The sequence below is a fragment of the Ceratosolen solmsi genome, unplaced genomic scaffold, assembly GCF_000503995.2.
Source record: "Ceratosolen solmsi marchali unplaced genomic scaffold, CerSol_1.0 scaffold7, whole genome shotgun sequence".
Lineage (NCBI taxonomy): Eukaryota > Metazoa > Arthropoda > Insecta > Hymenoptera > Agaonidae > Ceratosolen > Ceratosolen solmsi.
In genome coordinates this window covers 14,719,071-14,742,191 of record NW_011948413.1, presented here as the reverse complement: position 1 = coordinate 14,742,191, position 23,121 = coordinate 14,719,071, and the positions used below count along the sequence as shown (strand labels likewise).

General features: G+C 33.5%; 2 protein-coding genes across 8 annotated transcripts in view; one reads left to right on the top strand and one right to left on the bottom strand.

Moving 5' to 3' along the window:
* The window catches only part of Aduk (unc-51 like kinase 3 homolog Aduk), a 17,415-nt gene extending 13,923 nt beyond the window's left edge, over nt 1–3,492 (bottom strand). For both annotated transcript variants that reach the window (XM_011506298.1, XM_011506296.1), the window contains exons 1-2: nt 3,121–3,492; nt 183–334 (exon numbers count right to left, since the gene is read on the bottom strand). In XM_011506298.1, coding sequence (XP_011504600.1) covers nt 183–334; nt 3,121–3,207 — 239 coding nt within the window. In that variant the 5' untranslated portion in view covers nt 3,208–3,492. The remainder of the gene's footprint in view (nt 1–182; nt 335–3,120) is intronic.
* A 297-nt stretch (nt 3,493–3,789) lies between these two features.
* On the top strand, nt 3,790–22,301 carry ari-1 (E3 ubiquitin-protein ligase ariadne-1). 6 transcript variants are annotated; one of them, XM_011506295.1, is made up of 8 exons: nt 3,790–4,106; nt 15,859–16,107; nt 16,873–17,046; nt 19,096–19,158; nt 19,233–19,448; nt 20,019–20,576; nt 20,781–21,007; nt 21,173–22,301. In XM_011506295.1, exons 2-8 carry the CDS (start codon nt 15,898–15,900, stop codon nt 21,252–21,254), a joined length of 1,530 nt encoding a protein of 509 aa, XP_011504597.1. In that variant the 5' UTR covers nt 3,790–4,106; nt 15,859–15,897; the 3' UTR covers nt 21,255–22,301. The 6 variants fall into 6 exon arrangements, with proteins under 6 accessions (XP_011504597.1, XP_011504594.1, XP_011504595.1 ...); XM_011506292.1 differs by lacking the exon at nt 3,790–4,106 and adding an exon at nt 6,564–6,795; XM_011506293.1 differs by lacking the exon at nt 3,790–4,106 and adding an exon at nt 7,150–7,337.
* The last annotated feature ends 820 nt before the right edge of the window (nt 22,302–23,121 follow it).

Below are 23,121 nucleotides of genomic sequence, written 5' to 3'. Positions count from 1 at the left end.
CCCCCCCCCCCCCCATAAGAACCACTTCGATGGTGTAAGAATCAAGACTCTATCATAAATCCTTGAAAAATAATAGTTAAAATTTCAATTTCCATCAATTTTTAATCGATTGCCCATGTCTTATTTCGGAAACAAGCTTGTCCTCTTAATTATCTCTACCATTAAACTTTATCACAACTCACCCTTCGTCCCAGAAGAAATTCCTCATTTCCACGATGTTTTCGTGTTTGAGTACCTTGAGTAAATTAATTTCCGTAATGAGATTGTCGATCGCCGATTGCGATAGGGTCGATTTGTCCACGCATTTGATTGCCACCACCTCTCGCAAGCCATCCTGCACAAAGTCCAATTCAGTATTCTCGGCTGGGCATACTTTTACTTATGATTCACTCACTCTATTTATATTATGACTAGTTTCGTGTACTTATACCGTATGTTTTACATTAAAGGGGAACGAAATTCAACAACATGTCAATCGGTTGAGTGCTATTTGCCATGTCGGTCGTGCATTAATAACGTAACTTAACAGAAAAAAAAAAAAAAAAAAAAAAAAAAAAGACACCATCGCGAATCAAAAGTGAAAATCTCAATTTAAATGTGATCGTTGGATGGTGCAATTATGTGACACTTTTGAATGCATTGAGCCAAGGTATAATGTATCATCGATAACTTCTTCACTGTCATTCCTTAAAAAGAAACGACTTAATTCTTGTTTACGTATTATTTTACAAGCAAGCACAATTTCACATTTAAATAATTCATAACGGCGATGTCAGAATTATTATCCTTAACTGTCTCAAATTAATATGTAATAATCATCTGAATTCCATAATTTCGTGTATCGATGAAACTTTAAAGGAAAGCCAAAACTTTGTATACGAGCACAGATATATAAAAAATCAAAATATTGAAAGATTTTATAAAGTTTCGATCAATTATTGTAATGTAAGTAAATTGAGAACTTGTATTGTACTCTTTAAATATTATCTTCTACTTTCTTCTACTTGGCATTATAATTATATTGTACGATAATTTTCCAATCAGACAATAAATAACATTTCAAAGATATAACATTAATTTTTTCTGCATAACTTTTTGACGAATAATACGAATTTTAATAAATGAATTGTATATATCTATACACTCTATATGCTTTAGTATTTGTAGTGTGCAGTAAATATAAGAAAAATTGGGGTGCTAAGCTAGTTAGCTTTGTAAAAGTCATTATCTGCAAGATTTCAAGCGAAAGCTTCTATTATCCCTGACATGATTTCCTTATAAATGGATCTTATTTTTATACGTATAAGCAATTTAATTCTATTAAGGTGGTGATTAAGAATCTAATTATAAAATTTAATTAAAACTTTGCAGTGAATTAAAATGAAGTTTTAATTTATGAATTTCGAAATTGATATTTTATTTTATCTATAATTATATATCATTAAACATTCTGTAAGAATAACTTAGGATAATTTCACTACTTACTCTTAAATATGTATTATATCTTAAAAAGTATCAAATAAATTTTTAATAAATCTTTGCTTAGAAGCAATCATATATATATATATATATATATATATATATATATATATATATACACACACATGCCCGAATAAAAGGTAAACGTGGATTGTTACACGCACCCACGCGTGAGCACGAAAACGCGCACGCGCATGCGCGTATTTCTTTAAATTTGAATCCTTTATATGTGAATTCTAAAAAAAAAATTTGATAATTAAAATTTGTCAGATTAGTGGAGTTTCAATGATTTTGATTTTTAAATTACGATAAGAAATTAATTAACTTCTTGTTGAGGTCGATTAGAAATTAGAGTATTTATTTAAAATTGTCTTGGTGTACATTAATTTTTATTATTATAACGCGAAGGGGCATTTATATCAAATTAATTATATCATTTTATATAGCAACTGTAAATATAATATTTTTAATAAAAGTTTCATTATTCTTTCAAAGCGTAAGTAATAAGCCGAGTAAGATTAATTATAAAATTATACGCGAGGGTTTAACATTTGCCGATGCAAGGTTTCTCAAAACGTTGCGGGAACTTTATCCATGTAAAATAAACCATATCGGGTTAAATTAATTAATTCTAAAACTAATTTATTCATCCGTTCGTCGCTCCATTTAATTTAACATTATAGAATTTGTAGAGATGCAATGTTTTTATTTATTGTAATTGATACGTTAAATTTAAATATTTGATGTATTCAATTGTGAACTGATCTTTGGAAATGTGTGGAAGAAGAAACAAGAATAAAAAATAAAAAAATAATAATAAACACCCCGTGCGGTAGATTCGACCTTGACATTATAATTATTATTGCTATTATTACTGTTATTGTTTTCGCTGCTGTGCCGTTATTGTTACCATTATTATCGTTGTTATTATTATTATTATTGTTATTATTTTTGTTGTTGTTGCTGCTGCTGCTGTTATTATTGCTATTGTTATTGTTATTGTTTTTATTGTTATTGTATTGTGTCGTATAGTATCGTAGTGTGCTCTGGGCACAACGCGAAGGAGGGGCCATTTTCTAATTTCCACCAAGTGGCGTGTACTGTGGTAAATAATTATTAATCGTCAGTTTTCAGCGCCCTGGATTTATTATATGAAACGTTGGTGGGTAATAATCGTGCGCCCCGTATCTGCTTCAAGTACGAAAAACTGGCAACGAAGGCCAAACAATGAGATCACGTAGCGTTGGAACATTTGTCTGGATAAAATCAGTATAATCGCTGGTTTCACCAATCCACGTCGGCTGTTGAAAAATTACGATTTTTAAAAAAGACACGCGGCAAGGTGCGTAGAAGCATTAATCCGCGGCGCAGTTTCTGACTTCCATGAAGAGAGAAGGGGATGCGAGATAAACACAAACAATCGAGCTTTCAATAGCCATCGCCTCTCAACTGTCCTGGACAATCTGGTCATGGTAAGGGGGGTGGGTCGGTGAGGTGGGAGACGGGAAGGGGGCGATGAGGTGGTTTTATGGTTAGGCGTTGGAGGAGCTGGTGACCGAGGAGGATGATGAGGAGGGGGAGGAGGAGAAGGAGGGTGGAAAGGAGATGGAGAGAGCCGTCGAATGGAGAAGAAAAACTTACTCGCTTGAAGGCTTTGTAAACGGTGGAATAGCTGCCGGCACCTATTTTCTCCAGCACGTTGTAGTCCTTAACGTTTGGCAGAGTCATCTTGCCGCTCTACGTTTCTCCTCTTCGCCACACCACCACCGTACCCTAGTGCTCGACAGCCTGCATTCGCAGGGCCGAGGAACAACTCACGTGTAATGAGAGCGTGGCTTGCTTGGCGACAGTTTCTTCGAATCACTGACTCGGAGCTTTCGCCGTCCCGTAACTCCGCAAGTCCACAAGGTTAACTCCGACACTCGGCGTCGCGCGCTCATCGCCAAGTCGCGTCGTCGTCGTCGTCGTCATCGGCGTCGTCGACGTCGTCGTTGTCGTCGTTGTCGTCGTTGTCGTCGTTGTCGTCGTTGTCGTCGTCGTCGGGGCCAGGAGAGTCGATCGGCCCGGATCGCGCCCTCTATTGGTAGTGCGAAGCGTCTCGGAGATGGGACGTCGGTAGAGAGGTGAGCTTCTTATCATCGATATCGCCTACCACGAGGAGAAGCTATTCGAGAGAGAGGCGGTTGTGGTGGTGGTGGCGGTAGTGGTGGTAGTGGTAGACGGTTGACGGAGGTGGTGATGGCGATGGCGGCCGAGGCGGCAGCAGCAGCAGCAGCAGCGACTCGCGCTGCTGCTCCCTTGGTATTATTATCGTGGTGGTTATCTTCCTTCTTGTGGTGTGGCGATGGTGCATGGAAGGGTCTGACCGATCGATGTCGAAAGTTGCCGCGGGCAAGGCAGCAGCGGAGTCTGTCGTTCGCGGCAGATTTTCCCTCGCGCTCTCAATTCGCGAACAATTGAACTGTGTATTGTTACTGCGCAAAGTCGTGTGGTTACTTTAAAAAGTGGAGTATTGGGGCTCTCAACGTGAAGTGGGCGGTGTATGGCGGAGGGGAGAGGAGAAGAAATTGATATGTCGGGCGTTTGAGGGAGCAATGCTAATGTGCCAGCGGATAGCGCGGGAAAAGGTTGGTTAATACTTGTGGTTGCTTGTCTTGTTCCTCGTATTGTTAATATCGAGTGCTATTCGGACGGCCCGTGAGTTTTGTTTGAGGTGATCGTGTGAGATACTTTCTCTCGCAATGCAAGGCTATTTATTAATTTTCGCGACGCTGTTGTAATCTATGGAAATTGAGTTGCACTTATCGGTACTTTAATATTTCGTATGAGAATTAATTAACGATGATTGTCTAGCGGCAATTTTCATTGTACGAACGCAACTCCTAAACTGTCGCATTAATAAGGTAAATAGATGAAAAAGAAAATGTTTAAGATAGGTTTTAGAATTTGTGGGTGCAGCTTTCCAAACGAAAGAATCTGCCTAAACGTGGCTTCCTATTTTAAATTTAGCCATTGTGGCACACATTTGAATGCAGATGAAAAAATGAATAAACTCGCGAACGTTAATATTTGCATGAAAAGATATTCTCGATAGCTCGAAAATGTTGCAAAAAGTTCGATGAGTCTGCGTGTGCGTGTGCGAGTTGCGTGCATGCGCGCAATGTAGATTAATTTGAACGCTCGATCGAAAAATTTATCGTTTAGTAATTTTGAAGAAAAAAAAAACATTGCATTATATATTAGGAATAGTATGTAGATAAATCGTGTTTTTTTTTTCGTGTTGTAGAATGTTTTTCTTAACACCAATTTGTTTTCTGTTGTTTTAATGGTAGGATGATGGAGTGTAACAAATAAATGTGGTTTGTTTTCAAAAGACTTGCATTGTGATATCCGAATTGGAATGAATTGTCAAGGCTGTGACGCAGTTAATTTAATTTTCAAAATCTTATATTTTACTTTGCTTAAAACTTCACGAACGCTCTGAAATATTTACATAAAATACGCTTCACTGCTTATGAATAATCCATAACTTATCTACTTAATTTGAATTTGAGATAAATCTGTATCCCCAAAGATAATTGCTTGAACATTACGTTAATTTAAAAAATAAATAAATATATATATATATATATATATATATATATATATCGTTTAAGAGCACAATTACATACATTACGCAAACATTTTATCAAACATGGACTTTTACACAAACGTGCAAAAAGTATATGAGCATAATGTTAAATCAATAAAACCAAACGATCGACCAAAAGCTTGTAATAATAATGGAACAATCGGCCATTATAAGAACTCGTTAAATTTGTAGTCCATAATCTTATATCCGTATCAAGTCGATAATAACGTAACGGTAATCACCAATGCCTTCAGAGACCATAACAACAATTACAAAACAACAGTGACGACGACACCACCAACAGCAATAATAATAAAACAAAATAAAACAAAAAACAAACAATAGTGACTGCCGGTCGTTGATTTAGCGATAATGCCAATAATGGCAGTGGGTTTGATGGGGCGGGGGAGGGGAGACGAGGAGAAGAAGGAGGATAAACCCCCCTTCTCCGTATTATGTGCCTCGGAGAGAAGACAACATTACTGTCCAGTCAGCTGAGCGCTCGATTCCACGTGTAGCCTTTGTATACAAATGTCTTTCGTTGCTCACTTCAGACCTAACCATTGTATTTCCAACTTCTCTCCGAAATTCTAACTTTTCCGGACGGATCGACCGAACAACCGACGGACCGACCGACGGACCGACAAATCGACCGACGGACCGATGGACAGACGGACAGACGGAGAGACCGACGGACAGACCGACGGACAGACCGACCGACCGATCGACCGATCGACCGACCAACCGACCAACCGACCAACCAACCAATTGTCCCCTCGCCGCATTAGGAAAATAAGTGCGAGGTCCAAAAAAAACCCTCGAACCTCCCGACTTTCAATATACGACCGATGCCTGCCGAAACCTCCAGTGGGTAAGGGACGCGTCTCTCGTGTTTGCCTAGTCTGGCTTAAAAATCGCGCGACGTCCCCTTTGGATGGAAAACACCAATGAATGCCAATGAGTTTACGACTCGGCCGTACCTGGCAGGGCCACTGCTAATGCTGCCACCGCCGCCGCCGTCGACGTTGGAAAGGGCCCATGAGAGGACAATGAAGCGAGACGACGGGCTGATAGAGAAAAGGACTGGCGCGTAATTGACGGACGACCGTCCGATATATAAAGTGGGGCGAGGGGAACGGTAACGACGAATTGCTCGGCGCTGCAATTGCCAGACAGACGCGCAGCGCACGAGACGAAGTTGAGCTGAGTCGTCTCCGTTACGCGCGCGCGCGCCGTTTTTGTCGTAGTCGTAGTCGTAGTCGTAGTCGTAGTCGTAGTCGTAGTCGTAGTCGTATTCGTATTCGTATTCGTATTCGTCGTAGTAGTAGCCGTAGTCGTAGCGTAGTCATCATCGTCGTCGTTGGCGTTGTCGTTATTGTCGTCATCGTAATCGCCGTCGCTGGCGCTGTCATCCCCCCTCCCCCCAACCGCCACCCAAGTATTAGCGAAATTCTCTCTGACTTATTATATTGACGAGCAAAGTCGCTCGCTCTAGCCGATAGTCCTCGCCGCTTTCTGTCCTCCGGGTTGCCGTCCACGAAACCGAGTCTAACCTCACTCCGTCAGTTAACCAGACAGTCGCTAGTCTGCTGCGCGTGTGTCTCGAGATCTTGACTGAGGTGGCCAATAGTGACAGGCAGTAAGTTAGTATGAAGGAGGACGGCGGGCCATGAAGAGCAACGTTCGTAAGTCGAATCGTACTACCTATCAACTCGTTCGTCTTTTCCTTAGGCTTGACGCGCGTGTCTTCGCTACCTTATTTTATCTCCACGGGAGTGTGAAATTTGTGTTGCCGAGTGCGTTGTTGACGATCCGCTAGTGCACCTTTCTCACTCTCATTTACGTATCAGACGCACGCGAACGCGTACCCACACGTGCAGGCAGCGGCAGCAACAACCAAAGGAACAGTAACAGTAGGAGCAACACAACAGCTGCAGCAGAAGTATCGGCAGCAATAGCAACACACTTACATTAAAGCAACGCGCACGTACAGATGCACACATAGCGCGCGCCCGAGCACACTCGCACACATGCGCGCTCAAGAGCGTGTTCATACGCGTATCCATACATAGCTGCGTTTATTTATTTTGGCGGCCTTCTTGTTTATGCTCTTGGGAGTCGAGGGCTATTGCTTGGTGTGGATCGGTGCTGTGATCTTTTGTGTGGCCACTTGCGATATGCATGCACAAAGCCATTTACGCGCTCGTTGCGCTTGAGAGATGAGAAGGTAGGTGAGTAGCTATTACTGACATTGTTTTGTTAGTTATGAATTGCTGTGTGCAAACGCATTATGAGACTGATCGAAAAATTACGCTTTCTAATATTGTCAATTCTGAACTATTAAGTAAAGAAAAGCCGTTGTAATTATTGTAGTTAGACGTAAATACGAAAGGTCAGATATTGATGTATATACATACATGCATGCATGCATGCATGCATACACGCATGCATGCGTACACACACACAGACACATATATATATATATATATATATATATATGTGCATACACATATAACTACACACATAAGTACACAAATAACAAACATATATACGTATTACTATGAATATCGCGTGCATCAAATTTTTATTTAGATGCATTTTAGTATCTCGAGCGATTCAAATTGTTTATCTGGCGTTTTTATTATTTTACATTTTGATTGTTTAGTGAGAAGACGGTGGGCGAGATTTTAAAAGACCTACATTGCATCAAGGCCAGTGCTTTTTTTCTTTTTCCTTTTTTTTCCTTTTCTTTTTATTTATTAATATTATGGTTATTGTTATTGTTATTGTTATTGTTGTTGTTGTTGTTATTATTAATATTAATATTAATATTATTATTATTATTATTTTTTATTTATTTTTTTTTTTTCATTATGGCTATTGCGTTTCACAAATCGGTGGTGTACGTTCTTAGGCCTGTAAATGCGCACACAAGCTTACGTGCACGTGCGAGCATACATAGGCGCTCATACATTTACCACACAACTAGGTGTGTTGACAGTTAACGAAGTGAAGTGAGCGATGCATTGCGTATGTGTGAGTCAACATAGGTGTACGATATAGCAAAGGACTGGCTGTTTGTATTCTCGATGACGCAGCCGTTGTTGCTCCGCATTCGTTTGTGGGAATTTAGAGGAAAAATAGGTAAAGAATTACTGGCTTTAATTTAATGCTCATCAAGGTGGTACAATGACCGCACAATATATTTAAAGACACATGTTATGTGATTATAATGGCAATGCGGAGATATTTTTACACGCTAAAATAATCCATTTAATTAATCACTGTCTCCCTGAATCGAGAGTAAAGCCCATAAATATGGCTCTGTAAAATTAATAATTACCGACCAAAGAATAGCATTTATTTAAATTACATTATTACGAAGTTCACTTGGTAATAATTTTATAAATTCAATGAAAATGTTATTGTTTTTTGTTTTTTTTTTGTTTTTTTTTTGTTTTTTTGTTTATTGTTTTTTGTTTATTGAAATTGCAAATTTAGGAGAAGATAAAGCTTCGCCGATATGGTAGATTAATCATTATAAATCGTTATTTACCATTTTTACCCACCGCGATTACAAATTATTTGTAAAAAATACGAATTGCTATGTGCTATTCTGTATAATCAATGGATCGTACAACGATCGAAGCATCACAAAATACGATTATTTATAATCAAATTAAGGATAATGGCAATACTTTTCAATCGTCTGGACTTTTGATTTATCTTCTTAAAAATGTCTGCCCTTATTTGCAGCGCGTTGTAATGAACGTAAAATGTAGGAAATTTAGTTATAATAGAAATAAGAGCCAAAGAATTATTTTAATATTATGTATTATAAAAGTAGAGCATAATGTTGCCAACCAGTAAATTCAATGAAATGCATACACTATAAAAAGTAATACTGTTTTTAAACTCCACAATCATATTTATGGTGAGTGCTCAGTGTTGCACGCGCACGCTCGCGCGCGCGCGCGCCTCAGATTATGTTACGGGTAACGTGAATTATGTTTTCTTTTTTCTTTTTTCATTTTTTCCTTTTTAATATTATTTATTTATTAATTTATTTGTTTCTTGGCTTATGATTATGGCCCTTAAAATTTCTTTCTATAATTATAAATAATTGAAAATAAATTATACTGAAAATAAATAATGTACCTCTTGCGATACTCTAAATCTCTGCAATTGCCATCGATTTCTACTTTTTCCATAATATTATTAACATCTTTATTGTAAACTATATTACATAAAATAGAGATAAAATATTTTAACTTAAACCTTTTTTTATTATTATATTATTATTATTATTTTATTTTATTTTATTTTATTACAAATCACGAAGAATATAAAAGTAGGTTATACATTTCTTTAAATTAATTGTTAATTAAAAGATATAAGCGATGTTAAAACGAAGTATCAAATATATGAAAAATGTCGGAATATATTTAAGTTAATACGATATCGCGTAATGTTATTGTAAAAATTTTCTTCTAATTTTTCAAGATTTTTCTTGCGCAGTGTTTTTTTATTATTCGACATTATGTTTCGAAGCCACCATTTCTATATATTCATTGAAAATTCAGCTCGGATTTTATTTTGAATATTGCATTGGGCTTTTTATTTATAAATACTCGAATTATCATGGAATAGAATCAATAGCGTATGCGGCGTTACCATCGTAAATACAACTTTTAAAACGCGATTTTTTTTTTGCTTTCCTGTTTATTTATAAAATATAGCAATTTTGCAGAAATAAATTATATGTATGTTATCATTGTAAAGCAATATCATGCTATCATTCTTGTATTGTAATTAATGCGATAAATTCGTAGCACGTTTATCACTATCAAGCCCATTAAATATTTAAAAACTTATTTTATATTTCTTAAATTGGTAGTAAAGCGCGAGTATTCAATCGTATGGATTGTTCCCAATATTGTAAGATGCAATGATCGATGAGCTCGACGTGAAATGATAATTTCGAGGGTGGGGTGGGGGGGTGGAAGAACCTTACACCAATGATTTTTAATATATTTTACTCGCTATCGCGAAGTCGAAAGAGTTATGCTTTAACGGCCCTTTCAGTCGCCGAAAATTATTTCCAATAAAATCTTGACGAGAATGCGCACTTCTTCGTACATGTCTTTCACGGCCAATCATATATCCATTTATGCACTCGTGTTCTTTATTACCACAATTTATCACACGCACAGTTTATCACGGAATAATAATTAGTGAACCACTAGGTTCTTAAAACCTCGTATAAGTGCGATATTTGGCATATTTTCTGCAAATTATCTCGATATGTAAAAGCATTGATCCTGTCGTGTTTCCTATTTATTTATCATTTATTCTAAGCTCAAAAATCATATAAGTACGCGGAAGAACAATTATTCGCCGATGCGTTGAAGGACGGGGACGGGGACAGCCTTTTGATACCCTAAAAGTGGTCAAGGCTCGACCTCCACGAGTATGAAAATTGTGTCAGTCCAATCCGAAGGCAACTCTCTCGACTCTTCTCACATTTCAAGGCCGAGGAAAATATTATCTACAAACCTCTCCTCTATATGCATTGAACGTTTAAGTGTGCGCGCGCGTGCGCGTGCATTTGAACCGCGTGTGCGCGATCATCGAACGAGCGAGGCACTCGTTGTGCACTAGTTTTGCTTTTGGGTGACACTGGCCGAGCACAAAGTTGCGGCTCCGACGTAAATAAAAAGTTAAGAAATCGTTATACTGGAGCGCGAAAAGTAGGCCTCCCTCAGCACCTCGCCGTTTCCTTTATATTCAGCGGCTATCTCACTTTTCCGCTTTTCGCTAATACGCGTCCTTGTTGTGTGTCGCATCGCATCGACGGGCGTTGGGTTGCGACAATGGACGGGTGGCGTCATCTGCAAGGGGCCTCGTTGGAATCGCATTTACTTTATGCATCTCTCGCTGATTAATCGACGGCGCTGTACATTTAGCCGTCTATCGAGTTGTTTGATCTTGATTCTGCGCAGAAGGCCATTAGCGCTAATAGTTCATTTGTGGCGCGGGGATTTCGAATTGGACGGATCGCCGGGGGTGTCGATGACAAAAATTGGGCGTTACGTTTGGTAATAACGTAAACCGTGGTTGAGTGGGGGCATCGCTTGACTATAATGTCAAACCATTGTCGAATGGCTTTTGATAATTTCATTAATTATAATAAAATAATTTACACACGATTGTAATTATAGAGTTCGGTCGAGTGTAGTTGTTTTGTCAGGCAAAATGTTAATTTGTGCGATAAAGAATTTCATATGTGATACTGTGGCGCATAAAAGAGGCAAAGTTAATGATAAATTTAAATGTTTTATTTTGTTGAACGAGAGTGTCGAGATTGTAGACGAGAATGAATTTAAAGAATTTTCACTTCCTTATTATTTTATTATTCAATTGTTTAATCAATAGGTGCAATACAATAACGAGGCACGTAATTACATAGGCACATTTCAGAAAATCTGTCGAAAACTGTGAAAACGTTAAACGGTAATGTTTTAATAAAAATCTATATTGAATTTCATTAATGTATAGAGATTTTGTCGAGGTATGTAGTGCGTGAATTGTAGTGGTGAAAATATGAACGAGTAAGCGTGGTGAGCATTCTATCTTTGGATTGTAATTTTAAATAAACAAAACAAAGAATTAATTGACGCGAAATTAAAAACAAAACTTTACGAGCACAAAGCCTATCGAACCATACAGCCAGCAAGTACACGTATCAGATTATCATACACACACTCTTTATATCGATTTTTCATATTTTCAAATAAACGTTATTTTCCAGTATTCCTATAAATGAAAATTTAATTATTAAAACAAAGATTACGTTTAAGTACTTTCTTCATTATAAATATTCGAAAATTCATTGTTCAAGCGTGTTTATTAGCATATAGAACATTTTAATTATTCATTACTTGATCGTTCTTCAAAGAATTCGGCTTTACGCACTTTTTAAAAAATTTATTAAGCAAAAATAACTCGTTGTATGTGCTGGTTAAATGTATCTTATTAAATTGCAGTGTCTCATTTAAAGCTAATAAGCCCTTTCTTTGATAGTTTTTCTCTCTACGTATTTTATAGCTTGAAATATTATGTCCTGTCATCTGTCATTTATATTACTATAATTTTTTTTAATTTGTCGAAGTAAAGAACAAATGACAAAATTGGAATGAATTTAATATATGTAAATCAATTAAAAATCATGTAAATATATTATGCATAAAAATATTTCTTGATATTATTTTATTATATTGAATGGTGGATGCGATGGAAGTATATTTGTTAAATAAAATTTTGACGTAATAAAAAGTTCGTATGATTGATTTCTCACTTTAAATACGTTACATACACACACGCATGCACACACATATTAATTTTAACATGGAAACTAATGCATCCGTAACAATATTTTATCGATGTTTTAGGAAAATATTGGATAATTTTGTTAATTTGTGCTCAACAGCACTTCTTATCTAATTGTTTATAAGAAATATAGATTTAAACATTTAAGGCTTCAATAGTGAAAATCGACGAAATACACGATAAGCAAGCAGCTGGTATTTTCGTTAATAAAATGAAAATAATTTTTGTTGATTTATCTTACGTTCAATAAAGTTGTAAGAAGTTTTTACAATAACTATAATAAACAAAATGATTTGCGTTCTGGAATAAAAGAACGAGTCATCTTACTTCCTATGATTTCGTAATAAGCGATTAGAAATTTTACATTACACAAAGGAACAATCGTTCCTTTATGAAATTTGAAATCTTCAACAAACAAAAAAGAAAAATAAAACAAAACAAAAAAATTCTAAATTTTACGTAGTGTATCTTTTCAGATTATTAGACATCATTAGGCATATGAAATAACGCGATACCACAATTTAACATTATAAAAGACTAATAACAATGTATTATTATATAAATTTCTTTTTTTTTTTATTTTCAAGACGTTGTAGCTGCAATATCGTGCAAGTTTAAGTATAAATATTAATATAAAACAAGGTTTTTTAAATAGCTGTAGATTGATAGAGGATTATCGCGAATGTTTTATCGACGAAATATTTTACAGTTATAAATACAAAAATGCTCAATAATTTGTATTTCAATAATACAAATTTTCACGAAATTTTCATTTTCATTAAAGTAACAATGTGAGATCGAGGCGCAACGATAATTCGTATAAAATACCGCACTACAATACAATATTTAATGTTCTATATTTGAAAATCGCGACTAAATGATTTATCCCAATGATATTTACTCCTTGAACTTGTGTCAATTTTTGCCATTTAGCAGCCATTTATTGCGCTCGCCTTATATCGCCGACTCAAGCATGTATTGTCGCTATTGTATGCACATACGTGTGTATGCGCAAATTTTAAATGTCTATATAATTCTGCACTGGTAGTTGGAATTAAGGCAATATCTTATCATTGGGCAAATTACAATTCGTTTCTAAGCAAATGACATTGAATAATGAAATATTATAAGGATTTTCAGCGTTGCTTTGAGTGAGAGCATTTGCTTTTCACATTTAACTAAATATGTGTTTATAAATAAGCTATCGAATCATCGATGTCGTCGTCGTCGTCGTCGTCGTCGTAGTCGTCGTCGTAGTCGTCGTCGTCGTCGTCGTTCCCTACCCTATCGACATCATCTGTTTCTATTTTTAAAAAATTTATATCAATTTCATATTTCGACGTAATAATTTACATTAACATAGGAGCTAAATAACGTAGATGTTGAAGCGCAACACTAGAAAATCTTAAAGTTCTTTTGTAAACTATAAATACGGTAAGTTGTTCTAAGGCGTAAATGTGGCCTTGGATCTGCAACCCCTTAATGTGCAAAAGAGATGGATATTGTATAGAAATGCAAGCTAAAGAGACAGAAAGATATAAAGCGCCCGCGTCCTATGCGCGCGTGTGTGCATGGGTGTGGGTGATCGAGAGAGAGAGAGAGAGAGAGAGAGAGAGAGTGAATGAGTGAGCGAAACGATCGCAAGGGGGCGAGGGAGAGTGTCGGTCAAATCGTCGTAGAGAAGGAGGAAAGGCGAGCGAAAGAGAGAGAGAGAGAGAGAAAGCAAATGGTGGAAGAGTTTATCGCGCGTGTGCGAGCGCGCACACACACATATAGCCAAGATACCAATAGTAGTAGTAGCAGTAGCAGCAGCAGCAGCAACAGCAGCAACAGCAGCAGGAGCAGCATTCAGTAGTAGTGTCGTTCTTTCGTTCTTCTCGTATCGAGGAAATATTTTTTCCGAGGATCGTATCGTGCAGTTTTTTCTTCGCAAACGTCACAATTGGATCCGTCAATTTTCCTATGGAGTTGAGAAAAGCGCATTCGCTGGAAGGCAACTCGAGCTGGTTGGCGGAACGCGGGGTTAACTGGATTTCATAGATCCCACGAAGATTTTCATCGTGACAAAGGAGGAGCAGTGCGTCGGAGAAAAGTTTCGCGCATCAACTTGACGCGACGTTGATGTGTGATACGGAACGAGGCATCAGTGAGAAACAATACCGAAGAGGAAAACAAGAAGCAGCGTAGTGTGCGTGCGCGCGCAGAATTGTGGCAAATACACACATGCATAGTTGAGACAAGGTGCATTTGGCCATTAGATCGAATGGGTGAAAGAGCGAGACGTAGATACGCGGGCGCTCCTATGTGTGTGTGTGTTGTCTTTTGGGATCCGCGCGCGCTACTTTTTTAGGACAGTGAGCTAGAAGAAAAATAAGAATCGTTTTAACTGGGGTATATACATTAATGTTTCTCCCCGTTCACTGTTTAATTCCCTTTGCGCATCGATGAGAGTGGCTTTTTTAATATGGCCATCGTTGCATTTCTTTCGATGTTTTCCCTTTCTTTTTTTTAGTTGGAAAGCTTCTTCTGTAACAGCCTAACCTTTACTGAGGTTGTTTGACCGTATATTTTTCATACGCGATATTTAATTTTTGTAAGGACTCGTTTGTTGTCTAGGCTTTGTTTAGAATTTTAATCGCTACAATTGGCAAACGCTGTTACATGATTAATTGTATGGTACACAAATCAAATCATAAGTCATAAGTTTTTCTCTTTCTACATGGCGATTTATAACACGATAAAATAATTAAAATTGATATCGTCATAAATTATTATTTAAATCGAGCTGCTATTCTACTTCCAATACGCTTCACATTCATAAGATGAAATTATTTTTAATATACAGATGTTAAAACAGTTTAAAACAATTTTTTTTGTTGACCTATTTATAGCTGTGAGCAGAGAACTTTAAATTCAGAATAAATATTTCTTGTTAGATGTATTGATTATAATAATAGTTTTTTATTATTCATCATCTATGAAGAATGAAGTATTGCATTATATTATATTATCGTCATGAAATCATTACACTTAAATTATATTTGTTTAAAGTTGCGTGTTAAAAATTTCTTTTATATATATGCAGCAAAAAAAAAAAATGCCGTTGAAATATTATGCCTTTGACGTTACTAACATTTCAACTTATAAATACATCGATATTATGTGAAAATTAATTAACAAAATTAAAATATACAAGCCTTATATATAATTAAGCTTTGATGTTAGTATATTTTGATTGTTATTAATTAGTTTTAATAAGATAATTTAAACGTTCGTTCTAACAAACTGTTATATTTTTAAATAAAGTTTGTTATGTTTATTATTTAATACTTATATCTTTGTTTTTTTTTATTATGTAGGGAAGGAGGGTGTACATTTAATAATAAAAATAAGAAACCATGGATTCAGAAGAAGAGACACTCTATGATGATGTAGATTCCGGTAATGAATCTAGCGGCGATGATGTCGATTTTGCCATGGAAATTGAGTCAGGAAATCCTCGTGAAAGAGCAAATGAAGTTGATGAGTATCCATTTGAAGTACTCTCCACCGAAGAAATTGTACAACATATGGTAGATTCTATAAAAGAAGTAAATACCGTAGTAGAAGTGAGTATATATTAATCGTTAATAACTATTTAGACTTAGAGAGAGTATAAATAATAAAACATTTTTTTACTATCGATCATTTAATTAATACTTTAAGTCTTTTGTTGTCATATGTGAAGCAATATTTATTGCTTATGCTCTTTTAAAATCTTATGTATTTCTTATAATTCCTTACCGATAGTTACTTTAAGAAGATAAAGGAAAATTTTTCAAGTTTATTAATAAATTCATTTTGTTCACAAATATAGTCATTGTATTATATTTTTTTCAAACCTAACACTATAAAAACAAAATATACGAAACAATATGAATATATTTTTATTGATTTTGAAGAAATTTATTCCATAAAATTAGTACACAATATTATTGTATTGATTAGTTTTTAATTTATTCTATTATATGCTTAATATTATATAAAAAATATCATGCACAGACATGTGAAATATTTAAAAAAAAAATTATATTTTGAAATAATTCTGAAATCTGAAATATTTAGAGTTTTCAGTATATATGAATATTTTTACTTGAATATTTATAATAAATATGAAGTAATTATAACTCGTTTTATTTCTATATTTAATAAATCTTAAGTATCGATATTTTTTATTATTATTAAATTCCAATAAGTATTATACGTTATAACTTGGACATTACTTTAAATTTTTTATAAATTAGTTCAAAATTAAAGGGAAAATTAAATTATCCTTTGTGTGTTATTTCTTATTGTATATATTAGCATTAATAAAATATATTATTAACTTGTAGATTCCAGCTACAACAACAAGAATATTATTAAACCATTTTAAATGGGATAAAGAAAAATTAATGGAAAGATTTTATGATGGTGATCAAGAAAAATTGTTTGCAGAAGCTCATGTAATTAATCCATTTAGAAAAGGTCAAGTTATTAGTAGAAATCGCTCTTCACAAAATTTAATGGTAAGTAAAAATTAAAATAATAAAATAATAGTAGAATAAAGATATTGTAAGGCTGTTAAGTCAAATTTAAACTGCAATTTATATTAACTCCTTTACATTAAAGTTATACTTAGGCTTATTTGTTACAAACTTAACAGTATTCATTAAATATAATGACATTTTCATTCTGAAATCGTTCTTAATTTTCTTGTTAAATTGTTATTGTATGGTCAAAAGTTTCTATAAAATCTAGAACAAATGTAAATTGTAGAGAGACTGGGATAGAATTATTTTTCATCTTCTGAGATTTTTTATCATTTAACGTATTGTCAAATATATTGTATGTATTTGCTATTTAATAATATAAATCATATTGCATAGTTGAATAAATCCATTTTGATAGTGGCAATGGATTTAAATTACAAATTGAAATTAATAGTTTTTCCTCTAAATTCAGATAAGGGCGCATTAATGAGTATTTTATTTCATAATTGTAAGTTGTAATATTTGGATTGTTTTCATTTATGTTTGTACATATATATACAATTAAATCTTAATATTGCTGATATGCTTTTTAGTATTCTAAATTTTCCAGAATCTGAAAGGGTTTGTTTATTGCTTCACACGCTAATAGTAATAAGTAACACCGAGCACATGTTCAACAAATCATATCTTTTTTTATATTTTTTTTTTTTTTTTTTTTTTTTTTTTTTGTTTCTTAATTTAACATTAGCAGATATTTCGTTTTATTTCACAATTTTTAGCAAACAGATTTTCATTGAACTAGTCATTATCAAGTTGAAAAATTTGTCCGCACCAATTCATCTAATAAATGGTGAAATACATCAGTTCAATACATTTCATATACTTAAGAAATAAAGATAGAGTAATGTATACGGTATTTTTGTAATTTGGTTCGTTTGGTGAATTGTTGATTTCAGTTAGCGATATTGTTTAATAGTATATCGTGCTTTATTGCATAATAATATTAAATAATTTCTTATACATCTTTATAATTTAAGGACGAATGTAGACAAAGTGTCAAAGCTAGAATAAATAATTACGAATTTAAAAAATAGTGGTAATCAACATTGGGAATTTTTATAACATTCGTTTTGAACATTATTAATTGTGCTGAAATACTTGGAAACAAACCATGTTGAAATGGATTATTCAACGGTCTTTGATGAATGGAAATTTTTTCTTTTTTTTTGATCTCGTGACATAGATTATTGATTTGAATGAAAGATATGTAACCTCAGGCTGTATATTTTCTTTACTGCTTTGTGTCGAGCTGGTCGAAATCAGTGTCGGAAGTGATACTGCGTAGTTCTCCGTGATATCTCGTTTGAAATGAGATTATGTACAAGCCAAAGAATATAAAATAACACTTCAATTGGATGACTAGAATTATTTGTATATAAGTCGTATGCAATATAAGTTTCTGTAAATAGTCGTCACCGCTAGTAAGGCATAATGATTTTCTTACTCTTCTTAATTATATTAGTAATAGTTTTTCAAATATTCTATTTTAAGATATAGATTTCATTGTCTTGAAAATCCGTTTTTTATGTACTAGTGAGTCACCGCACTATCAAAATAAAATGTGCAAAAATCTTAATAAATTTTAATCGTTAAGCTTTTGCGAAGAATTTATTACTTCGTCAAGCATTTGTCACGAATATTATTCTAGAAATTAGAAAATATTTATTGTATCGTTAAATATTGCTAATACGTTTAATGAAACAAACGACATACTTTTAAAAGTAATGAACGTACTGGTTTAAAATATTATTAAAAATATATATTAAATTATGATTTAACTGTTTATTTTGTGTAATGGAAATGTGGCACACACATATCTATGAAATACTAATTAATGGTAATGTTTACTTTGAATTTTTCTTACAAAGTAAATTAATTTAGAAATAATGACAAAATTTTAAGTGTTTATAATTTTAAGTATCTTATGTCATAACTTATGTCATGGAAGTACTGTCAAATAAAATTAAAATTTATATATCTCTTAAAAAAAAAAGTGATAATCACAATTAAATTCATAATTTACAGCCAAGACACACTTCGAATGGAACGGAAGAATGTGGAGTTTGTTTTATGATTTTACCATCATCTGTAAGTATATTTTAACTAAGTACCTTTTGTGTAAAATTAAGTTTTTCATATAATTTTTTCATTATTTGTTGCAGATGATGACCGGTTTAGAGTGTGGTCATCGTTTTTGTACAAGTTGTTGGGGTGAATATCTTACAACAAAAATTATGGAGGAAGGAGTGGGCCAGACAATAGCTTGCGCCGCTCATGCCTGCAACATTTTGGTGGACGATGCTAGTGTTATGCGTCTTGTAAAAGATTCAAAAGTCAAATTAAAATATCAACATCTTATTACGAACAGTTTTGTTGAAGTAAATTTAAATTTATCAATTAATTAGAATCGTTATGAGCTTTTTGAAATTATCCCCCCCCCCCCCCCTTTTTTTTTTTTTTTTTTTTTTTTTGAACATATATAAGTTTTCAAAATTACTGCTGTAATAATACAAATTTTTATTTCATTTTATTCGTAAAGTAACTTTTCTAATCTAATTGTATTCTCTCAAATTTTTAATAATAATTAATTATTGGGTACTTTTTTTAACATTATCGAGTAATCGATGGTTCATTTGGTTATGCTGGTGACATTAAATTGTCCGTTAACCATTCATTAAATAAAATGTGTGAAAATTGTGAATTTTCTATGGTTAATAAAGTTAAAAAATGTTCGTTATTAATTTCATCTTAGTAATTATAAAATTATTAGCAATGTTAATAGTTATTGCTAATAGTTTAATTATATATTGTTAAAGCACAGTAATTGCGAGCTTTGTTAAGATTTTATTTTGCAATCCTCATATTGTAACGAAAATTTAATATGTTAAACAGAGCTCAAACATTAATAGTGTACACAAAAATTTTACTATTTCATCTTTCATGTTCAGTGTAATAGGCTTCTAAGGTGGTGTCCATCTCCAGACTGTAATAATGCTATTAAAGTTCAATACGTGGAATCGAAACCCGTTACCTGCAAGTGCAATCATACCTTCTGTTTTCATTGTGGTGAGAATTGGCACGATCCAGTCAAGTGTCACCTACTTCGCAGATGGATAAAAAAGTGCGATGACGACTCGGAAACGTCGAACTGGATCGCTGCGAATACAAAGGAATGTCCAAAATGCAACGTAACGATCGAGAAAGACGGCGGTTGTAATCACATGGTCTGCAAAAATCAGAATTGTAAGACTGAGTTCTGTTGGGTTTGCCTCGGTCAGTGGGAACCACACGGCTCGAGCTGGTATAATTGTAATAGATACGATGAGGAGGACGCAAAAGTGGCAAGGGATGCTCAAGAGAAGTCGAGGTCTGCCCTCCAGAGATACTTGTTTTATTGTAACAGATACATGAATCATATGCAGTCCCTTAAATTTGAGAGTAAATTGTATGCGAGTGTGAAGGAGAAAATGGAAGAAATGCAGCAACACAATATGTCTTGGATCGAGGTTCGTCTAGCTTCTGAATTTGTTCATTTCCGTCAAGTTTTTAAGTGTATTTTTACTTATTATACGGTCAATTTTTAATAAAAGCAAAGTGATCATATTTGTATCGTTGACTTTAAATACAAAATTTTTACTTAAATGTTATGGCTAAGTGCTGTATATTTAATACATTACTTAAGAATTATAGGATATAATTTAATTGTACAGGTGCAGTTTCTGAAAAAAGCTGTAGATATATTATGCTCTTGCAGACAGACCCTCATGTATACCTACGTGTTTGCTTATTATCTTCGAAAAAATAATCAGTCTGTGATCTTTGAAGATAATCAAAAGGATTTGGAGAGTGCTACGGAATGTCTTTCAGAGTATCTTGAAAGGGACATAACTAGTGAAAATTTGGCTGATATTAAACAAAAAGTTCAAGACAAGTATAGGTAAATATGCACCTTCTTAATAAAACAAAATAATTTATGGCTTAAACGTCCATTATCAAACACTTAGCTAATTTAATGCGAAATTAATTATTAATCAAGAAGATAAATAAATAAAGAATCGAATAATAATATATAAACCTACGTTTGTTTACTTGAAAATTGCAGATATTGTGACAGTCGAAGGAAAGTGCTCTTAGAACATGTACACGAAGGTTATGAAAAGGAATGGTGGGATTATATGGATTAAGGTATTGGAAGTTGTTTTCATGCGATCTCTCATTGAATATGAGAAAAAAAGAACTTCCGAACTTTACTCCAGCTGTGATAAACCATAAAAGCTGAGAAGAGACATTAAAGAATTATGGATCATTAAACTGTATAAGATATTATATACATTGTAACATAACACCTATGTTGATGGATATAATATGGTTACAACCATTGATCTTATTAAAGAGAAATTTAAATTAAAATTCGCCAATAGGCTAAATACAAGATTATAATTGTGTGGTTTTAAAGAAAATGAAAAGACTCGAGTCTTTATTTCTATTGTTATTATCACCCTAACGTTTTTTCTCAAATTAAGTGGTGATGAATCTTATGATTTATTCATTTATATTGGCCACAGCTATGAACAGTATAAATTCAAGATAATACTACCAATTTCATAATAAAAATACAATCGATCATTTATTCATTATTCAATCCATAGTTATTAGCCTGATCTGCACAGCATTTTGTCAAACGAGTCATTGTAAATTGAAGGTTATAAAACGGAAAAAAAAAATTTTAAAAAAGGTGCTTTAAATATAAGTGATTGTGTGATCGAGATGTCAGGAAGAACCGTGCAGTTTTTACTTTCATAATTCATTGTTTTAAACTGCTTTCTTCTATCGTTGGTCAGAGTGCATACAAATTCATCTATTTGGTGTATATATTTGTGCAACAAATGATAAAATGGAAGGAAATTGTTATTCATGCAACATCAAACTCGAAAGGCTATTTACTAAGATAAAATAATACAGAGTGGCTGAGTAACTTAATGAACATGATCCGTGTCTCTCTTGATATTGGACAAGATTAAGCCTACGTTTCAACTAGGAAACTTCAAACTGAATTATTCACTTCAGAAGATTTACAAGAATCGATAGTAAACTGTCAGCAATATGCTTTTAAAACGTTCATTGTAAATTATTATTTTTATAAATAATTTAACTGAGATTCTTACAGATATGGGCCTATTCAGTTACTATGACTTTTCATTATGCTATTTATTTACATATTTACATTTTTATAAGGGTGACTTACAATTGCTGTAATAACGTGAATTTTCACTTTAAATTTGTGTTTAAAGTTATTCCCATGTGAAGAATAATATAAAATACTCGTTATTAAAGTGAAGTAAAATATAATAATTCTTAGATTTGCGTAAATATATGAATAATTTGTATCTTATATTTAAAACATAAAATTTTAATTCTGAAAAAGATGGATGCATTCTTAATCTCAGCAAACAAGATCATAAATTTACAAATGCGCTAATTGTCTATTCGCAAAACAACGTTCAATTATTTAGTATTCATGCGTACGTGTAAATATTTAAAAATGGTATCTGTGAAAATAGTTATCATTCCTTCACAATCGTTCGAATATTTTTTCACATGTATATCTTATTGAGCACTTGATTCAAAACTTCAATACTACAAAAAGGATGTGGTAAGATTATAAAATCACTCTTAAATTTTTACTTATGTTAAAATAAGTATTTTTAAACGTTTGATGTAATAATAAAAATGTTTGATAATCTGTATATAAAATTAATTATAACATTGTTATATAGCTGGATAAACATGAAACTATGTAATTAATTAATGATATAGACATCTTAAGAGTTAAATTATATAAATATAAAGACATATCTAGATTATTTTGTATGTTTGTCCGGTTGTTTGAATCAAATTTAAGACACTAAATATTATAATTCAATATGCTATCATTTGCATCCAAAAAGTAAAGTTATATTTTTCCGAGACTTTTGATCTAGACGCGGGTGCACCATTTCACGCACACAGAGGATGAAAAAACATAAAAAATAGTACTTTTACTTCACTAAA

Excerpts from the sequence above, each read along its gene's own strand:
- ari-1 (XM_011506295.1), top strand. The coding sequence starts at position 15,898 with ATGGATTCAGAAGAAGAGACACTCTATGATGATGTAGATTCCGGTAAT. Across the intron at positions 19,449-20,018 it reads TTACGAACAGTTTTGTTGAA|TGTAATAGGCTTCTAAGGTG; the intron begins GTAAATTTAAAT and ends TTTCATGTTCAG. Across the intron at positions 21,008-21,172 it reads AAAGTTCAAGACAAGTATAG|ATATTGTGACAGTCGAAGGA; the intron begins GTAAATATGCAC and ends TGAAAATTGCAG.